This window comes from Diadema setosum, chromosome 13 (genome assembly GCF_964275005.1).
Source record: "Diadema setosum chromosome 13, eeDiaSeto1, whole genome shotgun sequence".
In the NCBI taxonomy this organism is placed as follows: Eukaryota; Metazoa; Echinodermata; class Echinoidea; order Diadematoida; family Diadematidae; genus Diadema; species Diadema setosum.
In genome coordinates this window covers 21,481,858-21,508,710 of record NC_092697.1, presented here as the reverse complement: position 1 = coordinate 21,508,710, position 26,853 = coordinate 21,481,858, and the positions used below count along the sequence as shown (strand labels likewise).

The 26,853-nt window shown below is 38.3% G+C and overlaps 1 protein-coding gene and 1 pseudogene across 1 annotated transcript; both read left to right on the top strand.

Moving 5' to 3' along the window:
• Window positions 1–261: 261 nt before the first annotated feature.
• On the top strand, window positions 262–8,535 carry LOC140236475 (ATP-dependent helicase wrn-1-like; annotated as a pseudogene).
• Window positions 8,536–14,634: 6,099 nt separating this feature from the next.
• Window positions 14,635–21,203, top strand: LOC140237156 (UDP-N-acetylglucosamine transferase subunit ALG14-like). Its single transcript, XM_072317098.1, has 5 exons — window positions 14,635–14,788; window positions 16,306–16,451; window positions 18,189–18,311; window positions 18,799–18,858; window positions 20,783–21,203. The coding sequence occupies exons 1-5, from the start codon at window positions 14,635–14,637 to the stop codon at window positions 20,951–20,953; spliced, it is 654 nt and encodes a 217-aa protein (XP_072173199.1). The 3' UTR covers window positions 20,954–21,203.
• The last annotated feature ends 5,650 nt before the right edge of the window (window positions 21,204–26,853 follow it).

Below are 26,853 nucleotides of genomic sequence, written 5' to 3'. Positions count from 1 at the left end.
CCTACACAGTCATGCAGTAGAACAGCGAGCAATGATTAACATTCATTATGCCAATACCCCTCAGGAGACAAGAGACAACAATAGGGGTCAGATTTCAGAATAGCCATTAGTTGCTGAAAAGATGATACTGGTCGAACGCTAATTGCAGAACAATCACGAGTTGACTGCAGTCAACTCATGCATGAGCGTTTTCACATCAATTGCGGTGTGATTTTCTCCGTACAATTTCTAAAGCTAATGAGTTTGGTCACCTTCGATAGCATGAATGAGGACAGGATGTGGTATGGATGGTCGACGAGATTTTATCAAACGGTTGTCAAGATACGTCGCGCCAATGTCATAGTGCGTATATATCTGCACATATCTTTATAACAAGCTATATTATGGCTGATGACATGAGATCAAAGACAGAGACATGGAGGGACCATATTGCAGCATAGACAATAAGAGCAGAAGAAAAGAACAAGGAAGCAGAAGGAGGAGGAAAATATTGTTTGTATCTTTCAATTGAGCAACATCAGATAAAAATTACAGAAATCAGCTATATGCTTATACCACAAAAAAGACAAGAAAAACAGCGACAAAGCAGCTTTAAATAACCAGTGTTATATAACCCCGAGTAGGCCTAAATATGCCAGTAGGCCTACTGGCCCGTATTCTGCTAAAAACTTTAACCGAGTTTAAACCAATGTCTGGTCTAAAGTGGGTCTAAAATGGGTTTAAACCTTGTTCTACAGTAGAATACGGGCCACTGTGTTGAGTGGAAATACGTTATAATGAAGTTCTTCTATAGGACCATGAGTACCATCTTGCTTCATCACATCCCTAGTCGTACAACAAAGTAAAACAAGAATTATAAAGAAAATTTGGACCAGTAAAATTACCTCATCACAACAGGGTTTTGTTATATCCAAACTCTTCATTTATAGCAAGGTTCCACAGTAAATACTGACAATTATTTCACTTTCGTTACTTCAGCAACCATTGTAATTTATCCATACAGTAAGTTTCAATCATTGTTTTCTTTCTACAAATTTACATGCATTTGTCACTAAAGAAAATGAGATTTATGTTTATATGATTATTCTATTGTGAAAGACCAAATAGAATTGAATTGAACTGAAAAAGCCGGTGTCCATTTTTGAAAATGTAAACAAGTTTACCCCTGGAAAAGAATAAAAGCTGTTGTTGATGGTGATGATCGCACGAGATGAAATATGTATCATACAGACAAAGTAAACAAACAGACATACAAACAAACAAACGAAGACGAAAATAAGCACGAGAGCACTGACACCATTCGTCATGATCATGATGACTGTCGTTCTGAACTACTCTTGTCCTCGGCTTACCCGTGTTGCCTTTTTTTTTTTTTTTTTTTGCTTTTTGTTCTCTCTCTTGAAAAGAAGACATTTAAATCTCAATGTATCAGAGTTACTCACAGAAGCGGAAGGGCGTGTTTAGGTATAGTATAGACTAAAGCATAAGATGTGTATCTGTCATTACACTGAATTCACGTCAGACTTCACAAGTGCATTTCAAGACTATTATGAGACATTACATTGCTATGGATTGTCACTTATGACTCTAAAGCGAAAGGCCTTCTATTTTTCTTGATTTTCACTTTACTGATGGTTAGGGCACAATTTGCATAATAAGATCATTTGCAATCATTATAACATAGCACTCAGTATCACTGGGGGGGGGGGGGGTAAGTTGGAAAGTTGCTTTTAAATAAGATTGAGATCAAATTAGCCTGTCAATCAGAAGACAGCCATGCAGACATCTCTAATTTTTCAATAATCCATGAGAGATACGCTTGTGAAAACAAATTTGGGTTCGCAGCACGACTAGATAGAGACGGTCATGTCTTTAAATAACAAAAGTTTATTCTATTATCAATATTGGGAGAAATGATTTCTTTAATGTAACTACTTAATGTGACTTGATGTGTTTCGAGTGGGGATGGAATCGTGATTTACACGTGTCTACACGTTTGCAACAATCTGAATTACGGATCAAAAGATTCTAAATAGCTATACACGTCTGTGGTTATAGCCGTAGCGTAGAGTAGGACTGAGCAAGGGATTTAAATGTTCGACATACCATTGAATTCAAGCACTTTCAACTGTTCTTTATTTCCTTCAATATCATTCTGTGTCTGCAGGCCTTGATTCTGCCCGGAATTTTTTTTTTTTTCAGAAACAATATGCAAATAACGGTTATAAGGGAATCTTGAAAAGTGAGAGCTGAAAGGTGAAGAGTTAGTATAATGCTGTCTTTTTTTTTTCAGGATAAATCCTCGCAGTATAAGCGGATTAAACAATCCCTGACAAGGACTATAGAAACTGTACGAGGGCAAAGTGGAGAGTACAGGAAAGAGAGAGTGAGAAGGATAGAGAGTCGGACAAAGAGGAGAGAGACAGACAGATTCAGACAGACAGAAAATGAGAGAGAGAGAGAGAGAGAAGGGGAGGGAGAGAATAGAGGGGGAGGGAGAGAATGAGAAATTAATACAGACAGAGAAAGACAAGTAGAGAGAGGAGATTAAGTGTCAAACACACATTATGTAAATAAAGAGTGTTAGTATCGACCATCCCGAGCCTCGTCAATTTTTCGTGCCTAGGATCACCATAGATCTGGAAAAGAATTAACTCATATTAATATCAAATTGTATTTCCAACATCACTATATTATCATGCAGAGCCGAGGATCTTCAGCCCGTTCGATCAGCTTGTTTGCAGTATAATACATAGCCTACATGATTACAGAAATGAAGGATTCCATTTCAGAGTCCGTGTCTATGGTGCTGACTAACCATTCCGAACAGCTCAACAGTAAAAGTAAAACGGACCGTGTTCAAGCAAAACTATCCGGTCCTACTAATTGACGCAAACTAATGCAAACTAATGCAAACTAATGCAAACTATTACAATGCAAACTGATGCAAACCAATGCAAACTGATGCAAACTGACGCAAACTAATGCAAACTCAAAGCAAACTACTAATCAATGCAAACTGACGCAAATTACTATTTAATGCAAACTAATACAAACCGCTAGCGGTGAAAATTAGGGTGAATTACAGCACCTGGACCTGGCTCTTCCCAGGCCACTCTAGCCCTCTCGAAACAGATATCGATCAAGTAAATCCATCCTATCGAAGAATGACTAACGTCACGGTCCTACTAATTGACGCAAACTAATGCAAACTAATGCAAACTGATGCAAACTGACGCAAACTAATGCAAACTCAACGCAAACTAACGCAAATTACTAATTAGTGCAAACTACATGTAATACTAATCGCTAGCGGTGAAAATTAGGCTGAATTACAGCCTCACCTGGACCTGGCTATTCCTGGGCCACTTAGTCGTCTAGAAACAGATATCGATCAAGTAAATGCATCCTTCTTGCTCCACATCTATTGCTACCATTATATTTTTGTGTGTTTTCTTTTTTCTTTTTTTCTCTCTTTTTGTTGCATGTTTGTTATGTGGTTGATTGTTTGGTGAACAGGTTCTGTGTTTGTGTGTGCGTGTGTGTGTGTGTGTGTGTGTGTGCTTAAATATGCGCTTGTATCTATGCTGGAGTGAGGTTAGTCCACTGCCTGGACTGTTTTGTGTGATCATTTACCGCGCGCACACACCGCTACAGCACGCGTATGCCCCACCGTACGCTCGTGTATTATTTGCCACGCACGCACGCATCTCGACCTCCAAAACAGTCCAGTCTGGTTTGCCAAGTCTCCCCGAAATATTTCGGAAAAAATTGGCCCCACCCCCACCCGCTCATTCATTTCGAGCATCCTGATTGGTCGATGAGATCGCGTCCAGCAGGCAATTTGCGGGATCGAAAAAAGTCGATCGATCTCTAATCTTGTAGTCTTATTGCAAACAGGTATATTGCATTTAGCAATATAACATACGTATTTTACGCCAATGTTTGTATTAATCTCAACATATATTACTGGCATTTCAAAATTATTTTTCTTTTTATTAAAAATTGCTTAAATAGTATATCTTAGAGATCATAAGAGGAGAATGAAATTAAAACGTACATAAACCGTGCGTAAGATTAAGACTAACTGCTACTCGTTTCCATAACTGTTATAAATTAAATTATAAATATCACAATTATTAACATTGTGAATGTATGTTTCGACAAAAAATAATAATTTAGAAAATAAAAATTAAAAATTGATAAATACGTATAGAAAAAAATATTCGCCCATTTAGAGAATCGTGACCAATCGTACATGTCAATTTCGAGGTGGCTTTTACTTCTCGATCGGGGATCCCCCGGATCGCGTGTACAGCATACAGCTTGTGCAATGTGCTTTTCGTATTGATTTCGAGTCTTGCGTTTTCCGACCAAAATCTGTGCAGCATTTCAAGTATTTCCTCCAAATCTTGTTTACATGATCAATGGATGTCAACATCAGCGTCTCCGCGTCGCTTTTCTGACAGTGATAATGAGAAGAGCATTCAATGCAATGTGCTGCTGAGAAGCTTGGATTCGTTGACGGTTTTGTATGGGGAGCAGCAGCAGAACCAGAACTCGATCAGAAGTCCCTACTACACTAACTATACACAGCCCAGTCGCCGCTGTACATACGTAGCGCGACAGGGCTGTACCAACGAAGCTCCAAACACGAAGAGGGTCCAACGATTGCATGCGATCGGATTGGATTTTGATACTTTAGATCATTTTTTTTGTCACTTCAAACTCATCTGACGAACAAAATGATAATGAGACTTCATATCTATGCTATGAATATTGAAATTTAGATTTAATAACTTACCTAAAATGATGGTTATATGCAGCATGTGTGAACGGTTCACGAACGGTACATCGTCTTTCACGCCAGGCCATTTCCAATATCCGGGAGGTCACATGATCTGAATGCCCTTTCAAAAGGTCGCGCTGTCGACCGTGATGCTACACCAACACTCAAGCAGCGCATCGCACGCACGCAAAAGATTTCCGCAGAGATCAAGGCGCCATTATGAATTCTGCAACGATGAACCCTGACGGTGTTAGGGAATCCGCCAGAGAGTATCATTTTTTGGTTCCACGGACTTATCACGAGGGCTCTCAATGGACTTACGAACCTTCTGTAATACAAGCATGCACTTAAGGTGAGTAACGTTTGGTAACGTGTACATTGTTTATAAAGAACGTATAAATTTTCATAAGTTTTGTAGTTGTGTTGTGGTTCCCCACTTTGTAGGTGCCCGCTCGTTGGTCAGACGCTGTATTCGCGTAGCGTATTAACAGCGTCTGGTCGGGCTACTACTACACGTACTCGTTTCTCCGTGCGTGGTCATGATTTTCTATTTGTTTATCTCCCTGCCGACTGGTTTCGGCAATAGTGTGGTGTTCCAACTTCCAAGCTGCACCGTTATGCGTTGATATTCTTCGCAAACTAGATCTACATGATGGACCAGACTCTCCGAAAGCCGTGGCTCTGGTTGTCATGCCTTTGAAGTCTTTAATTTCGGACCAGATGAGCAGGGCTATGGATCTTGCTTGGCCTGCGTGACAAAGTCAAAGACTCAAGCGGCCTAGCGTAGCGGTAAGCTAATCAATTTAGATCTACTGTATCCAGTTTCTAAAAATGATTCGTCAAGGCAACTTTCATTACGTGTCTCTTGTCTTGAATTACAAACTGTAACTGTAGGCCCCTAGTTGAACAACAAAAAATAATTGTAAAACTATTTTATGTCTGGCCTCTGGGCCGGGTAGGGTAAACACATGGCAGGCTTCTACTGCAGTACTATATCTTGTGAGTGTTCCTACTAGGTGTACTGAGTCAAATCCTGTGTAATTATGATAAACTGTTAACACCGTAACTGCACTGGTTTAATTGTTTTGTACAGTAGAGTAACTACTGTAACTTTCTCGCATACATTATATGCAATTACACATAGGCCTACTGCTTTTTCATAGCTTTAGTCTGTGAGCTACAGCCTGTGCCTCGTCGGCTTTGCTCCTCTACACAGAGGAGCAATGGAGACACACGCTGTGGCCCGCAGACTAATTCTTCATGTGCATGTACATTGAGAAAAAGCTCAAATGGGAACATGCTTCAGTATGCAGATGTACTCATATTTGTTCATCTATAGAATAAAATTATGCAGTCTTATGGCTATGTGATATGCATCGTAGAGACTGCAGGCATTATTAAAATCACTTATGTACAATGTAGAAAACGTTCCTTTTTTATCTTACTGGTTTTTTTTTTATTTTTCAAATAGGGGGACCGCATCTGGAGAAACCAAAGCATTTCGAGCAGCGTATGGAAAATTGGGTGAATAACGATCGAAACTCAAGTCGTCAGTCAGTCCCGCTGTTGCCCTGACAGCCACTGCAACCAGAGATGTGCGTAGCGGTATCATCGAAAACTTTGGTCTTCGCAATTATGTGTGGGTAAATCAGTTGCCGGACAAGCAAAATATGAAACATGTTGTCAAGTCTGCTGCAAGAGATTTAGATACAATGTTCAAGTGGCTGGCAGATGACTTGAAGACCCATGGTGCATGTTGTGAAAGGATGATAAGAAAACTGTGCAGTAATGTGTACGCGACCTTTATGGCACTGCTTCCAGAAGGTTGCCACAGGTATGTTAATAAGTTTATATGTACCACTGGAACACGGAAACTGATATCCAAAAGGAAATTGTTGACAGCATGTTGGCAACAGATGGTGAAATCAGAGTTCTGATAGCTAGCATTGCGTCTGGCCTGGGTGTTGACGTAAGCAGTGTACACAGTACGGTTTTGTGTGGATGCCCAAGTGATCTAGACAATTATATCCACTTTTTTAAAAGCACCCAATTTTCAGGCCTTATCAGATATACTGGTAACATGAAGAATCATGTACAGCTGTACAGTTGTACATCGTAGCTAAGATTGTTTTGTTTTTTAAACTGAAAAATGTTACATATACACATGTACATGTAGCTTGTACCTTTGGGCTTTGAAAATTGTTTTTTAGAGAATTCATATGATTGTTTTAAAACAAGAATCCACCGTGGGTGTTTTTCCTCCTTAAGGTTTGTAATGGTGAGTGGTTGGTACATTGGTTTCTGGTGCACCTAAATTTTTGCAATTCTACGCTACATATACAATAATTTTCTTTTTATCACTGCGATTACTGTACCTTGCTCTTATTCATATAAGCAATTGCAATACAGATGTACATTTGTACACACCTACTTTTCATACTGTACTTTGTTTTTTAGGCATGAATATTTTCATTTCATTGGACATGTTGATGGGTACATATCGTAATTACAAGTGATAAGATTATGGAAAAGTTGAAATATTTTAGTTCAAGGTTGTGTTTTTGTGATGTAGTGGATTACATGTACGTATGTACATACAGACCATGGCAAGTGGGGATGGGCTGTGTGTTTTGGGTGTTTGGGTGGGTGTTTGAAAATTGAACTGTTATGCCGTTTGTCTGCACATGTAATTGTACATCGCATATTCATCTATGCATACATGTACATACAAGTGTACACATGTGTACGGTATGTTTTTTAGTTGTACAACTACCAAGAACTTGTTTACATATACTTTCTTTACATACAAAATCATTCATGAGAAGTGCAGTATGTTCTTTGGCCCATTTTGATAAAAATAAAACTAGTTCTGTTAATGCACATGAACATTTGTACCTGTAGTTTGAACTGTGTAGCAATGAATTTATTTTCTTCTTTTTTTTTTGAACTTCGAAGCAATTTTTTTAACCAAGAATTGTTGTAAAACACAACAAATGAAAAAACAAAATCCACAGTGGGACCATGAAGATTTCTTTGTCATAACTTGTAACCAGTTTGTGTTAATCCTGTGTTTTTGATGTGTAATGAGAGTCTACTACACATGGTAATCAGACTGAAATGTGATATATCATATTATTTCTCTGACATCAAAATTCAGAGTCAAACAGTTTACAATGTATTTTGTTTGAAATAATGCACTATTATTGAACAATGATCATGAACTATCTTGAATATACAGTAAATGTATTGTATATTACAGTACTTGTACATGTACATATACAAATGAAAGTGTATAATGAAGGAATTTCAAGAGCATGGAGAAACTATAGAACATTTAATTTCAGTTCCTTATGAGTACTTGGTGGCACAGAATATCCAACTTTAAAGGCACTTATACACCTGAGGAATTATTTTGAACGTCCTTCCCAGAGTGACAACTTTTTGAACTCATTATTGGCAGTTGGGAGTGGGATGCTGGATTTGAAACTTCCTTGGTAGTTGGTACAACATTAACAGTTTTACCATCATGGCCACATTTTTATAATGAAGGCTTAAGAAGTAATGTGATTAAAAAATGTACAAATTATATGTTCAAATTACACTACTTGTAGTCCATTTGTTTTCACTTTGCTGTCTGCTCTTACTGGACATGAAATGATGAAGACTACACAGTGTATTTAACAGAACATATATTGCACATGTACAATGTACATGTACACTGTACATTGTACATTTCAAAGTACAACAGTGATAAATTGACCTATTTCCTGACCACACCTCAACACTGAAAAAAAATCTTAACTTATTTACCAATAATCAGCCGCCATAAACGTGGAAAAAAAGTAAAGTCTACTACATTGTAATTACAGCTGTATGTACAAAGTATATGTACAATGTTTTAATTTGGATGTGAATTGTAATAGGGGGTTTAATCAAATTGCTAACATGTGAGTGTGTGTGTGTGTGCACATGCATGTGTGCGTTTGTGTGTGTGTGTGTGTGTGTGTGCGCGCATGCGTGTATGCATTTGTGTGTGTTGTGTGCATGGCCCACACATTTCCCAAGCATAATTTCATGCTGATATCCCCCTTAAATGTTTGTGAATTAGAAACAAACAAGTTGCTCTGTCATACAGTCTTTTGATATGAATAGGCCTACTTATCTAATAATGTATATATACATGGAGCTACTATTTTGAGCAAATACAGGTATGGTTTGCAAAAAAAAAGGAAGATATTATTGAATATATATATATATATATATATATATACATGTATATATATATATATATATATATATATATATATATATATATACATATGTATGCATATGCAGAAGGGCAGTTCAACCAAAACTGTTCACTTCTGTAATTGCAGAGACCAATCTACCAATATCTCTGTAGCAAAAAATGCCCTTAAGCGTCTCCATCTTGCTTTACTAAATTTAGCTTTATCATCATGAAGACGTAACACACAAAAGACTGAGTGACGGGGTATTCTTACAACAGGGATATTGGTCTGATTGTCTCTGTTACAGAATTTATCAAAGCAAATAGTTTCGATCTAACTGCCCAGTAGGCCCTACATGAAGTGGTAATAAAATGAAAAAAGTTTTACAAACTTAGCGCAATTCTTTAAATTTAGACTGCTCTCTACTAACATTTGGGGAAAAGAACAAACAAAAAAGGCATTTTCTGGTTCCTTACATGTACTTCAAAACTTTCCACTACAAATTGTGTAATGTATCTTCTTCACCTTCTCCACCCCTGAATATGCTTGATATCTTGTATGCCATAGCTAAGTACGGGTCATAGAACCCACATCTCACAGCCCTGAGCTTACATTCCAAAATTACATTGTTACTTAGTGGGCTAGATAATATTGAAAACAGGTGCATACAAGTGCCTATGTCAATTAAAGAATTTCTTTAATTTCTGAATATTTCATCATGAAATATTATTAATGAAGAATAATTAATGACAAAATTATTTCCTTTAATGAACATGATTGGCACAATACCCCCCAAAAACAAAAAAAAAAAAAAAACAAAAAAAAAACATATTGATCCCCTTTACCAACAATAACATCGCCAAACAAATCTTCCAACTTTTCTTGAGGTCCACATCTCACGACCTTCACAGAGTTCTTTGCGGTTTTATGTTGTGTTTGGACGTTAGAAGTGGCACATCACAAATCATCCATCGGCGAGCTGGCGATTTGTAGCTAGCCATTTCCAATCTCAAGAATAATATTCAAGTCATCATCGAATCTGGGCACAACAAAGTCCAAAACACAACGTGAAAGTAGGTCCTAGATGACTGCAACCGCAACTTTCAGCCAGTCAAAAACGTTGCACGAATCAGCTGTGCAACAATGCATGGTACGGATCACTGAAGTACTGAGTTTCGCATTGCATTGTGATCAAAGAGTTGGCTCTTTGATTGTGATAATGTGTGTTGTGCAAAAATGCAGGCATCTGTGTGCACATAATTAGTAATTGTTGCACATCGCACTGTATTCACGGTGCAATGCACACAGCTGGCTGCAGATCGATCGATCCCACAGAACTCTTTTCTGTGATCGATCCCTTAGTTTTCATGCATACGCAATGAGCTTGAGAGAGATAGGGCATTACGTCAGCATACCTAATATGAACTTTTGACCCTACGCACTGTCAAACCATTCTGGACGTTTTTTTCGGACAGGTTTGTTGGCGCCCTCATCGATATCGAGCGGTTACAGGGGATAGCGCGATAAGCTGCGGAGCGCGCGTGGATGCGTAATGATAAAAAAACGTCCAGAATCTGGACTAGAGTGAGGTATACCTGGAGTATGCCTTATAGAGGGGGAAGTGTTGATGAGGTGATTCGGGTGAGCGATGGAGGGGTAATGTTTTATAGGTATGGATTATACACAGACATTGATCATGAATATTTGTAAATCTTTTGTATGTTTGTGTGTACATAGGTATGTAGGCTTTTTGTTGACCCCTTAACTACTATAACAATAATTGATTTCATTATCTAATAACTACTGCTGTGACGAGTATATGAACGCAGCTAATGGGTATATTTTGTATTGTGTATTGTACATACATATTGGTTTTGCCGACCCATTATCAAAAATTGATTTTATAATTATGCGGGGATGATTATATTTGTGAAGCAGTTACTGTGTATTATTTGTGTATAGTAGAATAATCAGAAATTGACACAATGACAGTCCTAAGAATTACTTTGTAATATTTTGTAATATGTTTGAAATGTCACGCAGCTAGCAACAACAACTGAATGTTCAATTGTAACCAAGGATGGGTGATGGAATCGAAATAATATATTGTTTGAAACAAAAAAAAAAATCCTATCGAAGAATGACTAACGTCACGTTTACTTCAGTAAACAGTCAACAGTCAACAAAAACTTGGAAAAATAATGTTACATAAATATCATTAAATTCATTTTTTTAAACCAAACAGATATCGTTTGCATTTTATTTTGCTTTCAAAATTCTGAAAATGTAGAACAGAATGAGACACAGAAATATGGATTTAATGATCGATCATTCAAAGCCGAAATACTAATTAATGCAAATTTAACGCAAACTCCAAGACACAACGCTATCCTATGTAAAAACCACGTATATCGATTACAAAAATTGGAAAATGACGCCCCTTAATATTAGGTGTTACAAAAAACAAAAAACAAAAAACAATTCCCACTTTTATCCTTAATAGTTCAAAAATTATATATATCAGATAACGCTGACATTTATTTATTTATTTATTTATCTATTTATTTATTTATTTATTTATTTATTTATTTATTTATTTATTTATTTATTTATTTATTCAGTTTTCTTAAGCCAGGGTAGCCCCATCAGTGGTTTACACATTGTTATCCTAGGGGGCCCTGCAACAGAATGACAAAATATAATAGTTCAACAAACACAAAATAACTAATCAAGGACATTCCTTTTTACATCATAACATCAACACAATATCAGTACTCTATATAAATGAAGAAATGCAAAATTAATCTTTGGCGATGATAATACACCAACTCACATTATTTAAAAAAAAATGATACCTTGACATTAAACAGGAATATCAAAAATACCCGAATTCTACACGAAGTGAGATATGTATGCTGTTACGAACGCTTGAAGAGAGGTGTTATGATATGATATGATATGATATGATATGATATGATATGATATGATATGATATGATATGATATTGATATGAGCAATAGCTGAATAGTAGTGTTGGAGGCAATTTCAAAATGACAGCATAATTTAGTTTCATTAAATTAAACATTAATTTTTCAGATAGTTTTCAGATTTTGCTGTATTTTCAACCCTCTGTACAAAACTTTAACTTCGCACAGAAATCAATTGGTGTGTGATATGGGCAAGGAGTTCCAACTGACTGTAATTATTCAAACAGATGAAATTTTTCTATTGATGCACAAGAGAATTCCACAGGTGCACTTGTGCCTTTGATGATCAGGGTTCCATGCCGCCGTCTTTTTGAGCAATCTGAAGATTCATTTTTAACTCTAACATTATATCGTCTATATTCTGCTTGTTTATTTGTCAAATAGAATGAATGTTCTCTTAATGATAAAGAATATATGAAACAAAAGTAAATCCCGTCCAAGATTATGTGCAGAAATGTAAACCTGAGCTGTATGTCGTGAAAATATTTGCAGCAGCAATTGTACAATGTGCAAAAAAAAAAAAAAATATATATATAGATTTATATAGGACACACGAAGGAATGTAGTAAAATAGGTATTTCTTTAACTGTAAAATGCGACTAAACAGGCAGAAACACGCAATTGACAAATACTAAATTTGAAAGATTTGATAATTGAGTGTTAAACCCAGCAAACAATATTATGCACTAAATATACGCAAGATTGTTAGATATTACTTTTTTTATGAGATATTAATATTCAGTCCGGAGGTATTAATAACAAGGAGATTTGAAGAAGAAGAAAAAAAATATTATTCCATACACGATTACCACCAAGTTGCATACAAGATTTCTAAATTTCCTCTGAAATACAGTTCAAAATTCTTAAAATCAAGAACCTCTTCTTTGGTTTCCATATATCCAAACTCTATGGAAGAGCGGCGTGGAGCATGGAACATCAAAAGCCAGTGAAATGCTAAGGGTTAGCGTCAGGGTTTGTCTTGCTATAGAACCCATATGCTATTCGCACAAATTGCGAAGAGACTCCCTTTTCTTCTATTTCGCTATTCACGACCCCCTCAACGTCGAAAACTAGTATAGTTTAAGGTGGTTTTCTTGTCCTGCAAATGATTTTTCCTTCGGCAAAGGCTTTTGCCCGAACGGCGACTTCGTCGCCACGGAATCAAGTTGGCAAAGGGTCTGAAAACCAGGCTATACCAAATTGCGTTTGTTTACAAGCAGAGCGCCACTACGACAAAATATTGGAAGGTTTGAATTAAAAGCGCGGCCGGCCGAGCCCGGCAGCTAGTGTAAACGGACAAAATTGCGGGGCTCGGCCCCGCAATTGAGGCTGGGCTCGGCCGCGGCTCGGCCCAGCCCCGCACTGTAAACGGGGTCTAAGGCGACAGGCGCCGATAATTGCTTGAGTAATCATGGAATTCAATTTTTCACAGTTTGCAGGATTCTTATGACAGGCCCAAAGAGGTTGTATAGAACCTCTTTGGACATTTTGATTGCATAATATACAGAGACTCCAACCCCAAGCACCTTCTGATCTGGAGATTCTCCCGCCTGAAACCCCTAGCAAACGGGAGACTCCAAGTTGATGTGCGCAAAGGGCACATCACGAGCGCGAAGTTCCTTGCGGCTGGGGTCCAGGGCCCGCTTAAGGGCCCTGGAAACTCTAGGGGTCTAGATGCTCTCTCGTGCTATCTAAGGCTTATTTTTCAACATACGATGGCAATAAGTAAGAAATCCTTTCCAACGGGAGACACAGAGCCAGGGCGGGAGAAATTAAATCTCAAGCGGGAGAACGGGAGATTTTGCAAAAATGGGCTTTCGGCGGGAGATCTCCCGTCGAGAGCGGGAGAGTTGGAGTCTCTGAATATAGGGTATGAAATCTGCTGAATCTCTGGTTGTTAGGCAGGTGGTTACTAGAAAAGAAGTGACATCTCTTCGCTCTTTTGTACGCTCTTTCATTAAAAGCCATAGAGGGTACATACAGCTCTATGTTAAGAGGGGGCGTGGCCGTGGAAGGGACGTTGAGGAGGGAGAGGTTCCGGTTCTTGTTTTGGTCGTTTCTTTTTTATTCGATGTGTTGTTAGGTGATCCGAGTATTTTTGTATTGTATTTTTATGCATTGATTCAGTAAATTAGCTGATTTCTGTGTAAAAATGAAATGAAATGTCTGATTTATCGTTTATTGTGAACAATCGAGATAAAAATGTTTGATAATGCAGATGATAGTCATTGTGTAAATTTGGATGAAATGAAAAAAAAAAATCGTTTGAACTTGATTTTTACATGTCGCGTTCCATAGTTCATAAGACTTGCGCACTTCTCGCACTCGTGGGTGGATGTGGATCGTGTTTTGTGCACACCACCACTGACCACCACCACCTGTACAGTAACCGCGGGGGCTTATTCGGGCTACCGTACCGGCTGGTGGTTGCAGTGACACCTTAGTACTAGTTTGGGAGGATCTTTTGACAACCAGCTGCACACAAGCTACACAAGCTCGATTCGGGGCGGGTAGTTGTAGGTCTAGGTAAGGTTTGTTGCAGCGTAAAACTGTACCACACCGTGAGATGGTTAGTGCGCAACATGTCAGTCCCCGTCGAAAAGAATCAAACTAACGTTTAACCCAAAGAATGACATCGCAGACGAATGTGCCGCTGGCTGCAGGGATCCTGCTTGGTGTTGTCATTGTCTGTTTTCTCAGATTGATGATAGTCTTCAGATCACTAGGAAAAGTCAAACCAAAGTGTGTGGGGCGATTAAAGACTCTGATTGTGGCAGGATCAGGCAAGTGACTTTTGAACATGTATTGTCGTACCTGGTTCATATTGACTCTTATTTAAACAGACGAGTTTTATTAACCCGTAAACTGCTAGTGCTAAGCTGAGGCTTGACACAGCTTCACGTTCGGTGAAGCAATGAAGGTCTATTGAAGGCCACTTCAATGTGTCCAAATCAGTTTTACATTGATTGTCATTACCTCATCATTTGGGCAGTGTAGCCACAATATTGATATATAATTTAGTTTAAATCATTCCATTTTTGTTTGTGTGTGTGTCAAGTGGACAACATCCATGCTGTACTACTTAATTTTTAATTTCTTGATTATTCAACATTACTTGATGCAATATACTTGTTACAAATTTTCCCTGTTCATTAGAAGAAAAAAAAAAACTTAGTGAAGCTTGAATTTTTGTGCAGCTAACTGAGCTAAAGTGGTACAGTTGGAGGTATCCTGGGGCAGTACAATGTACTTGTATATACCCTAATGCAGTACAATTGGTGAAAGTGGCTTGAATTGTCCAAAATGTTTACTAAGTAAAGTTGCAGATTCTTGAACATCACCCAAGTTTTGGTTTTATGCTTGTACCTGCAAAGTCACCATGCAAGCAGTACAATTTATTCCTGAGAGTGAACCATCACCGTAATAGTAAACTGAGGTGTTTGTGCAGTAGATCAAGGCCACCTGTCACTATGATCCTCTCTTCATTTAAAATGTAAATTTGATTTGGAGCAACTTGATACCTGATGAAGAGATTCATCAGCAGCTCACACAGGAAACTAACTGGGATAGGTGAAGTGAGCTATCAGAAGGAGTGTCATGATGTGCAGGCTGGTGGATGGCCGATATAGCAATTGATACAGTAAAGTATACTCTGTCAAGAGCAAGTGAAAACCTATTCAATGTATTTAAATCATGTGGGAACCTGCAGGTGGCTGCATCAGGATCGCTCGTGATGGAGGGGAGGGCAGCCTTCGTGAAACTGGACATTACTTTAGAATTGACAGTTGAGCAAGGCAGCAGGATTATAAGCCAGCAATTTGGTGGTGACCATATATGCAAATAGACATTGGGCTATTTCTTAAATGTTTATTGTGTGTTTGATTTCAAGAAACATTTTCAACAGTAGATGTGGTTTGAAAGAAAAAGCTATTGGACTGATGTTTGATATTAAATTAATAAAAATGTCAGCTTTGCTAGAAAGTGAATGTTAATGCTTGCTGTAGAGCTGATACTTGATAATATACAGTTGTTCACATTTTGAGATCTGATCGGCACTGGTATTTCGAATAGACAGTGTATATATTTCAATAGGTAGGCCTACAAATAAGCATGTGTAACTGTGGATAGCACTTGGATAGTTTCATGTGGCATTATGGAGCAACATTGACTGTGTTAATTGTGATATAGAGTACTTTTGTCATTAATGGAATCTAGTTTCTGTCATTTTTTCCATTAAAGTTTTCATCATTTACAGTAGTTTTCTTCTTTTCCAAAATTACAACCCTAACTATATTTTCAGGTGGCCATACCACTGAGATCCTGCGTCTTCTGAGCAGCCTGTCAGACAACTATGCACCCCGTGTGTATATTCTTGCCAACACAGATAAGATGAGTAAAGACAAGATTAAAGCTTTTGAGGACAGCAAGGATAGCAAAACAAGAGAGGTAAAGTTCTGAAAACTAATGAGTCCACAGAGAAGACATTTTTGATAGATCATGGATCTATCATGTCTCATGTCTGCTCCCTGTTTAGGCCAGAAAAACCCATGCTCTAGGCAATATTGACAAGGCTTGCTTCCATTGCAGGGCATCTGTAGAGAGTGGCTGCTCATCACACCACTGGTGCCACATTTTCGAAATGGGGGGGGGGGGGGGCACGGTTTCGTGAGCTCTTTCCACTTCCGGGTTTCTTCAGCTGACAAGCAAAAAAAAAAAAAACGTCTTCAGCGCAATACTGGGCTCAAAGATATTCTTTTTTTTTTCTACTGCCACTTCCGGGGTAAAAAAAGTGGGGGCCCAAAGTGGTGACCCGCTATGTATTCCTATGTACGGGTGAAAAAAAAAAAAGTGGGGGGCCCCCGAGCCATTTGAAAACCAGTTTTCATCAAATAAATGTTGAATCCTTCTTAAAATTACTGTATGCTCTTTCATATTTCATAAGAGGTTCCTCATTATCTCACTTAGGAATGTTCAAAACAAGAATCCCCACCTCAACCAGTACTGTACAGTCCCTTTAAGGTTTCATTCTATTTTCTTTTTTTTTTCTACTGCCACTTCCGGGGTAAAAAAAGTGGGGGGCCCAAAGTGGTGACACACTATGTATTCCTATGTACGGGTGAAAAAAAAAGTGGGGGGCCCCCTGAGCATCCCCCCCCCCCCCCCCAGTTCTGCCAGCAATGCATCAAATAATGACTTCATTTTAATACCTCTTATTATCAAACTGACTATCAAACTTGCTATAAAATTGTATATTGCAATGTTGCATACGGGCACTGGTCCAATGGTCCAGACACGTAAAAATAACTGTTGGACCAGTAACTTTTTCAGGAATGGACCAGTAAAAAATTTTACAAGTGGGTACCTACTGGTCCGTCAGACAGATCGGACCTGTAGAAAAACATGGATGAGTGTGTAGCCCTGTATATTGCATGAAGTGCATGTACTAGAGCATCAAGGTGGTATACAGGGAGTCTTACCATTTTGCAGTGACATGCTGAATAATATGCAAAACATCTTCCAAAATGCATGACATTGTAACTGCCATACCAGCGATTAATGGTGCCTGCTCATAAGAGGAAACTTGTAAATGAGCCAAATGTGTTGTGGCAGTTCACAAACTTGACAAAAAATCCAGCTAATGGATTTTAGCCATGGGTTTATGCAGACCATACAATGTAAAGTCAGATGTGCGGAAAGTACTGTATATGCCATTATCGAGTCTAATTTTTCGCAAATTGGGACTTTCCAATAATTTCATGAATGGTAAAATTCACGATTGTGGAGTACAGTACTGAACGGGGAAACGTTTGCGTGCACGTCACATTCATGTCAGGATCAGAGTTAATATTTTTGTGTGTTTTTAAATTTGTGAATAGCACCCCACAAGTCACATGGCAAGGCATTCTCAAATTTTTGTAGGTTTCACTTGGGACAGTGATCCAGAAAAATATGTTGTAAATGTGTATGTCTGATTTTGCTTATATTTCTTTCTGCTTGGCTGTTATGTCAAGATAACTCTGATCTATGAAATGTTTCTTGTTCCTATGTTCATCTGTTACTTTGAAAGTTTTCTCTGCTGTGAGTATATTGAATATCTTCCCTCTGTGGCTAAGGCAGATTTGTTTCATTAGCTTCAAGCATGCTTTACTAATAATTTCAGTATTATTTTTTTTTTTCCTCCAGTACATCATCCAGCAAATACCAAGGAGCAGAGAAGTTAGACAGTCGTACATCACAAGTATTCTCTCCACCCTGTATGCAACTGCTTATGCCTTCCCTATCATCTTTCGTCATGCTCCAGACCTGGTAAAGCAACAGTGAATAATGTATTTATAACCATATAGTGTTGTTTTATACACACTTTGTTAAAATGGATTAAAGAATGGTCTCTTCCTGTCTTCTTATTGATTTGATATCAATAACAATTCACATAAAAAATATGAAGAAACTAGAAATGCACTCCTAGAGTGCAGACCTCTGCTAAACAGCTCTTTCTTTTTTTTTCTTAAAAAGGCCCTTTACACAGCTTGTATGTACATGTAAATGTTGTGCTCTGCCATTAATCTAGATGTTCTTTGTAAAGCTAAGATTAGATTGGGACATCCATAGCAAAAGTTGAATTCATTTTTATCTTCCCAATAAAGTAAGAGGATATGGATTGAGTGCTGTAAAGTTATTGACTGATGAGCTCTGCTAAGATATTTGTATAATGTACCTTATTGTAAGCATATATGTCCCTTATGCCAGTTATACCTCATTTCAGCAAACTGTAATTATGTTTCACTGATCACAGGTTCTCGTCAATGGCCCAGGAACCTGTATACCATTATGTGCAGCTGCATTTGTTATGAGGGTAAGGTTATATTTTCATCACTGCAACCTCGTGTGTGCATTATGTGAAAGATGTGTGTCGACATTTTAGGTTCAATGATTTACCGATAGTAATTTGCTTTTCATTGCTCATGAGGTGTTATGTATACCATGATTGGTATACAATTGTTAGAGCTTCAAAAAGGCTCAATGTGTATTAACCCTTAACAGTGTAGGATTATAGTCCTCCTTGAGAGATCCAGAGACTTGTATTTTACATAGCCTGTTTAAAACCCTGCCATTCTCACATCATCGAATACCCTTCAGTCAAAATTTCTCTCTCTCAATCTGCATAGTACATGTACTGTGTTGTTTTAAAAACCCTTTGGCCCGAGTTCATGAAGGTGGTTAAACTCAGACCATGGTCTAAGATAAGCATGAAATAGGCATACTTTTGACATGCACATATCAAGGTACATTATTTTGTTACTAGACGTCTGTTGACATACGCAATCTGTCGGTTGGATTTACGCAGAAGAAATTTGCTCAAACCATGTTTTAGATTTAAACCACCTTCGTGAATTTGGGCCTTTGTGTCTGATATATAAGTGTCCATGTGACCCTGTGAAGAAGGAAGTCACAGGGTATCAACCCTTTCTGTACCTTGGTTTTTTGACTGAGTGTACAATTCTCTGGGCTTTTCTATGCCAATTCAGCACTCAAAGCGCACAGAGTTAATAAAAAGGAGCTCACAGGGCAGTTGCATCCAGGATAAATCTAGCAAAAGGCGAACCTTAGGAGGTTTTTGTATTTTTTTTTTCAAACTACTATTGTAGTATACTCTCTTCACTTGCACATTTGTGGGCAGAAATGAACAATATGTAAAAATGAAAAAAACAAAATCAAGACATATTGTCATTTGGCATCATTTTTCTTTCAGAAGAGTGATTGTGAGTCTTTGAGATTTCTGTCGTATTATGAACTCGTACGAACATATAAGCATCATTACTTTGCTTTAAAAAGAATAGGAAAAGGAATGCTTACTGCGCTGAAAACTAGTCCAAGAGCAAAGCATGTGTTTCACCTACACATTAACATGCATTCACAGGTCTGTATTATGTTTTGTTATATCAGTCTGTTGCCGAATAGTGTTATGTCGTGATTTTGATAGTTGACTTTTCCTCTGAAGTTGTATCAGTATTTACTGTAATGTGGCAATGAAATAAGCTAGAAAAATGAAAGAAAAATCAACTCCAGGCAAACAAAGTGACAATCTGTCTGTATGCATTCTGGCAAATTGACTATCTTTCATGTTCACTTTCTTGACAACCAATGTAAGGCAGAATGGTAGGTAAGCAATGAAGCTGCTGATGCTTGCAGTGTGGATACTTCCAGGCTGATGGGGTCATTTATCAGCATTTCTTGGGGTGCGTTTAAATGCTCTCCTAAAATGAACTGTACCGTACCATACCTGAGCTAGAGGAGCGTTCCAACACTCCTTAAGTGTATCATACCATACTGAACCGAGCCGAAAGTGGACCACTTCCCAATGTGCTCCAAAATTGTACCAAAGCGTACCAAAAGTTCGCATGCGAAGAATGCGCATAACATGCACATAATAATGTTTTGATGCAAAGAGGTCATTCTCTTTGTTCGGGACATCTGTAAGTAGTTTAAACATGCCAGGTGAATGGCCCTCTTTCTACAAATGCTTGACCCCCTCTAAAAATAACTCATGAGGTACGCTTTCTCAATAGAGCACTTGAACACTCCAAATCTGGCACAGTTCAGTATGGTACGCTTTAGTTCAGTTTGCTTTGGAGCGCTCGAACGCACCCTATTATACATTGTTTTCATATTTCCTGCTGGTTGTATGCAAAATTTTATTCATCCATGTAATGAGAGCATAGTTGTATTCATGGATTTTCTCTTTCTTCTCTCTTTCTCTCTCTCCCCTGCCCCTCCAGTTTCTGGGCTGGAAGCCAGTCATTCAGATCTATGTAGAGAGCATCTGCAGAGTGCAGTACCTGTCAGTGTCTGGCCTCATTATGTACTACTTTGCTGACCATCTTATGGTCCAGTGGCCAGCCCTAAAGGACAAGTACCCCAAGGCAGAATACTTGGGCAGGATAGTCTAAGGTTCTACTCTCACCTCTGAAGAACATAGGACAATGATCCACATATCATCATATAGTACAGTCTTCCAGCTGATAGTGGCTTTATACCCCAGAAAGTCAAGTGTGTGAATATTCTGTCATGGTGGCCCCAAGGAGTTCTCATGGAAGAAAGACGGAAATATGCATCCACACAGGGTAATCTCATAACAAGGTCATTGGGTCCAATTTACTTGTCCTCATTACATCTGCATCCTGGCTGTATCTGTACACTTGGAGCATGCTCATATTGTATACGCTGTTATTTTCGCGAGGGTTTTATTTTTGCGAATTTCGCGAATTGCAGTTGGATCGCGAATTTAACAACACGCGAAATTGTCTCCATGCGCTTTGTTAATAGATCATTAACGTTAGCGTAGGCGTCGATTCGCGAAAACAACATCTCACGAAAATGTCTATGACCTCGTCATTCGCGAAAATATCTACGCGAAAATAACGGCGTATACAGTAATTGCACTACATTCTGTAGGTGTATGAGCATGTTCTGCTATGATCGAATTACATATACAGCGCAATATTGATTAAGGTTCAAAGAGAATTCTTGCCAACAAACAAACAAACAAACAAATAGTACTTATTCTGGACTCTTCTTGTCAAATGATTTAGGTATAACAATCATGTTGCAGACTTGATCAGTCTTTCATTACCTCCGCCAAGGGGGGAGGTTATGTTTTTATTACCGTTGGTTTGTTTGTTAGTTAGTTCGTTCGTTTGTCCGTGTGCAAAATAACTCAAAAAGTAGTTAACGGATTGGGATGAAACTTGCAGGAAAGGCTGAAAATGACACAAGTAACAAACGATTAACTTTTGGTAGTGATCCGAGAATTTTTGGGGAATTTATGAAGGATTTTTGATATTTTGGCAGGTAGGGTCAATGAACTTGGGACTTCAGGCTGCGTGTATTTGAGGTTTGCTGCAGCATGCGTGCACTAAAATGAGTGCTCCACTTTCTGCTAGGGCAAGGCGCGCTGTGCAGCTGAGGGTTTGTGACGTAACAAAGGCTTCTACAAACTATATTGGGAAATAGGGCGGCTTTCAGCATATAATGCAGTACGTATAATGGGTGGAAATCACTGATCTCTATGGAAGAGTCCAAAGAGCTTTTCCCCAGTGGTAGAGAGGAGAAAAATCTCTTTGGGAAGAGCGAGATCATCGATGGAAAGTAACTGCTTGGCGGAGGTCTGCGCTCTCAGAGTGCTTTTCTAGTTATGTATGTTAATGAATCTTAACATGTATGCATCGTCTTCATATTGTTTCAATCGCACTACACAACACAGTTCCATTAGAGGCAAGGTTTGAATAACAAATCTGGTACTGCTCTTTGAAGACATAGCTGTGAGCACAAGAATCGTTGTACCTTGTGAGAGTGTACATGTAAAATCTTGCACCAAGCAATAGCACTGTGTTGTTCCATTTCTGATGCTGTATGATTATATGGTGGATTTTTAGCTCACCTGAGCCAAAGGCTCAAGTGAGCTTTTGCGATCGCTCTTCGTCCGGCGTGCGTTGTGTGTCGTGCGTAAACTTTTTACATTTTCATCTTCTTCTTGAAAACCCCAGGAGCGATTTTCACCAAACTTGGCAGATAGCATTCCTAGGGGGATTAGGATCTCAATTTGTTAAAGTGGGCACCATACCCTACCCAGCGGGCCCCCAGGGGGCCCCGAATCCCCCAAATTAAGGAATCTTTAAAAATCTTCTTCTCTAGAACCAGAAGTGATAGAGCTAAGTTAATACTATGAGTTAGTACATTAATGACTGTAGTTCCAAGTTTGTTCATGGCAGATCCACCGATGCCCCCCTTGGGGCGGGGGAATGGGGGGGGGGGTGGGGAGGTCCAAATAGGGCCTAAATTGTACATTTTCATCATCTTCTTGAAAACCTCATGATGGATTTTTACCAAACTTGGCAGGTAGCATCCCTAGGGGGTTAGGATCACAATTTGTTAAAATGGGCACCATGCCCCACCCAGGGGCCCCCAGGGAGCACAACCCCCCCCCCCCAAATTAATTTATTTTTAAAAATCTTCTCTAGAACCAGAAGTGATAGAGCTAAGTTGATACATACTATGAGTTAGTACATTGATGAGTGTAGTTTCAAGTTTGTTCATGGCAGAATCAGGGGTGCCCCCCTTGGGACCCAGGGGATGGGTCATAATGGGGCCTAAATTGTAAATTTTCATCTTCTTGAGAACCCCATGACCCATCTCCACCAAACTTGGCAGGTAGCATCCCTAGGGGTGTAGGATCTCAATTTGTTCAAATGGGCACCATGTCCCACCTGGAGGGCCCCAAGGGACCCAAATCTCCCAAAATTAAGGAATCTTTAAAAATCTTTTCTAGAATTAGAAGTGCTAGAGCTAAGTTCATGCTATGGGTTAGTACATTAAAGACTGTAGTTTCAAGTTTGTTTGTACATTTTCATCTTCTTCTTGAAAACCTCATGATAGATGTTCACCTAACTTGGCAGTTAGCATCCCTAGGGGGTTAGGATTTCAATTTGTTAAAATGGGCATCATGCTCCTGCCCCCATTCCCCCAAATTAAGGAATCTTAAAAAAAAAAAAAAAAAAAAAAAAAAAAAAAAAAAAAAAAAAACACAGAAACAGTGTTCTTCTCTAGAACCAGAAGTGACAGAGCTAAAATTAATACTATGAGTGGGCGAAGTTGTGCCTATCAACTTTTGGGGGCACATGCTCAAGGTCAAAGGTCATAAGGTCATGGTCAATTGCTCAAAATTTCACTATTTCCCCTATATCTTTGCAATGCCAGGAGGTATTTTCTTGAAACTTGGTGTATACATGAACTACCAAATAAAGATTCCCCTGAGAGAGTTTTGGGTCAGGCGGTCAAGGGTCAAAGGTCAAGTGAAAATGTTAACATTTTATTTTTTCTCCATATCTCACAAATATTTCAATGTATTTTCATGGAACTTAGTATATATGCATGTACTGACTGGCAGTGATCATGTAGGGAATGTAGGGGTCATGGGTCAAAGGTCAGGGGTCAAAGGTCAAGGTCAACTCATCAAAATGTCATTATTTCCCTCTTATCTATGCAATGCCTGCAGGATTTTTTTCTTGAAACTTAGTGTATGCATGTATTACCCAATACAGATTCTCTTGGAAGTTTCTTGTCAAAAGGTCAAAGGCCAGAAGGTCAAAGTTCAAGTGAAAGTGCTAAATTTCACTTCTTCTTTTAAACTTATAAATTGCCAAAAGTTTGGTACAAATCCCCATATACCTGCACTCTTATTAGACAGTACAGCCATTCATCCTAATAATCCTAGTTCGAGGAAAGTGAGCATTCAATGCATTTGTGACAAACCTGTCATTTTAATATTTTGCCAGTCAGTGAAACTGTCATCACACGTCAAGACATTGTGCTATAGACCTATTCGGAGAACCATGCATTATGGTGGAGACATACCAGTCGCCATCTAGCGACATTTCTAGTTTATATCTGTAGATGTAAATTTTGTCCAATGTAAAATGAACCAGGGGCCTGTTGCAGATTCACTGTAAGGTTGATACGATTCTAAAAAGTTACACTCACTGTGCTATTAAATATGTGCTCTAAATCGTGCGTAAGTGCAGTTGTATCTTTATGAAGCAGACTTACGATCAGGATTGATCTTACACTCAATTCATTGAGTTACGCTCAATAAATCAAGCATAAGATCAATTGTTAATCTTTATGAAACAGGCCCTAGACCTGACAAGTGCTTTGACAGAGAATAACATGTTTTCTGTATTAGTATGACTGAATCAGAAGTCTATAGCTATGATTTTGTGAAATTATGTGAAGCATGCATATGGCAGGTCTCGACATCAGCAGTAGTTCGAATCCACTAAAAATTTATGTTGGGCCACAAATTTCTTTCTTTTGGTGGCTCTTTTGGTGGCTCGAGTGGGGAGCTGAAATCCAAAATGAATTTTTATACGTCCTATTATTTCGGGCATATATTTCTTTTTTGGGCCACGAAACTTTCAAATGCTAAGATTTTATTGGCCCAAATGGGCTACCAGAAAAAAAAGTTAGTGTCGAGGCCTGCATATGGTGTAATCCAAATTTTTTGCTGAGATCAGCTATACCCTCTATGGATTCATGCTTAAAAGGAAAGTTTAAATACTGAGATCCCATCATGTTTTGTTTTTATGTACTGGAACACTCACTGACATCCAAAATGTTATACTGTAGCACCCTCTCTAGTCTCTTAATGAAAGGTCACAAGATTACTAGATGCAATGAGTTCCACCAGGAGTGGATATTCAGTTTTAAATTGTTAGTTTCAAGATACATAGGCATACATTTCAAGATCAAGAAATTTTCACTCCTAGACTTGTGCATGTACTGTGCCGAGTACAAATTCAAATACAAATCACAAGACTTTTCTGTAGTCTGGTATGTTCTCTGTTGTGAGGTTGAATAATGGTCTGTCATATGCCAGATTCAGAGCTACCAAGTCTTACGCATTCTGTACGAGACTCGGGCATTTAGGGTTCATCTCACAATATCACACATGGCACCCATTTTTTTTTTCACAATCGGGACCATGTAGCTCAAAGGATTAATAGTTGCAATTGAAGGTATATTTCCCTTTTGTCTTTTGGAATAAGTAAAAAATAGTCACTTAAGTATGCACCAGATCAAACCATTAAGAGCTAAAAATTGTAAAAGCTCCCTACCATGGGAGGGGGGACACCACCCTCCCACACTGTACACTGTACAGTGCACTGTATTAGTTTTTTTTTTTTTTAATAGCTTGCCATATTGTAGTCCTCATTTATTAAATTTAGGTTGATGGTGTGCAATAATTTGCATGAGCAAGTACCTTTGAAGTTTCCTGCATTGTGTTAGGGCATTGTATGAAATTGATCTGTGAATGTACACGTGTAGCACAGAGTATTTTGAAAAAGCAACATTATGAAGTCATTACTGCTGATATTAGTAAAATTTACTTCGTGCTTCCAAGTGATTGCTATATTTAATAGAACATTTTGGCTTATTCTGATTAAAATAACAATACACTGTATTGTCTGAAAATGTGACCATTGTTCATTTGAATTCCATTTATTGTATGTGTGTATATGTGCGTTGTTGTAGTTGTTTTTGTGAGGCATAATAGAAAGCATGGTATTTTTTCTGACAAATTTGCTTTCAGCCAATCAGATGCAAGGATTTCAGTACCGGTACCTTTAAGCAATGCGATTAAGACATGCATGGTCAAAGAGATCGTTTCAGTTCAGTTTAGTTTATCTATTTTAAAAGCGAAGGTAAAGTTTTGGTTTAGATAGGGCTGCGGGTTTCCAACTTTGTTGGGTGTCTGTGTTTGTGAGGTAATGAGAAACCTTGTATGAAATATGAAAGAACATGTAATTCTTGGAGGAATTCAGTTTATTTGATGATTGGTCTTGAAATGGCTGAGATATCCAAAGAAGCGGTCCTTATAAAATGTAACAGGCCACAACTTTCATTAGGATCTCTTTGTCTTACCTTGTTTTTGGGTATCTCAGTCATTTCAAAACCTATTTTCATCAAATAAATTTTCAATTCCCCTCTATAGAATTGTGTGCTCATTTCATAGAGTGGTTTCTAAATACTGCTCACTATCTCGCAAAACATTACAGTACAAGCTGAATCCTCATTTTAACTAATCCCATTAAAAAGTCAAACATAACTGCAATTACATATAAAGTCATTAATCCATTAAAAAAAATACACATATAACATATGAATGGCTTTCAAGGTCCCCTTAAGTTTTTCTCATTACTGGTACCGGTACTCGTTTTCACCGGTATGATGCATTGAGTCCAAGACAATGTTCCAGTTTAATTAACAAAAACCACTGCCGACCCTCTGCTTC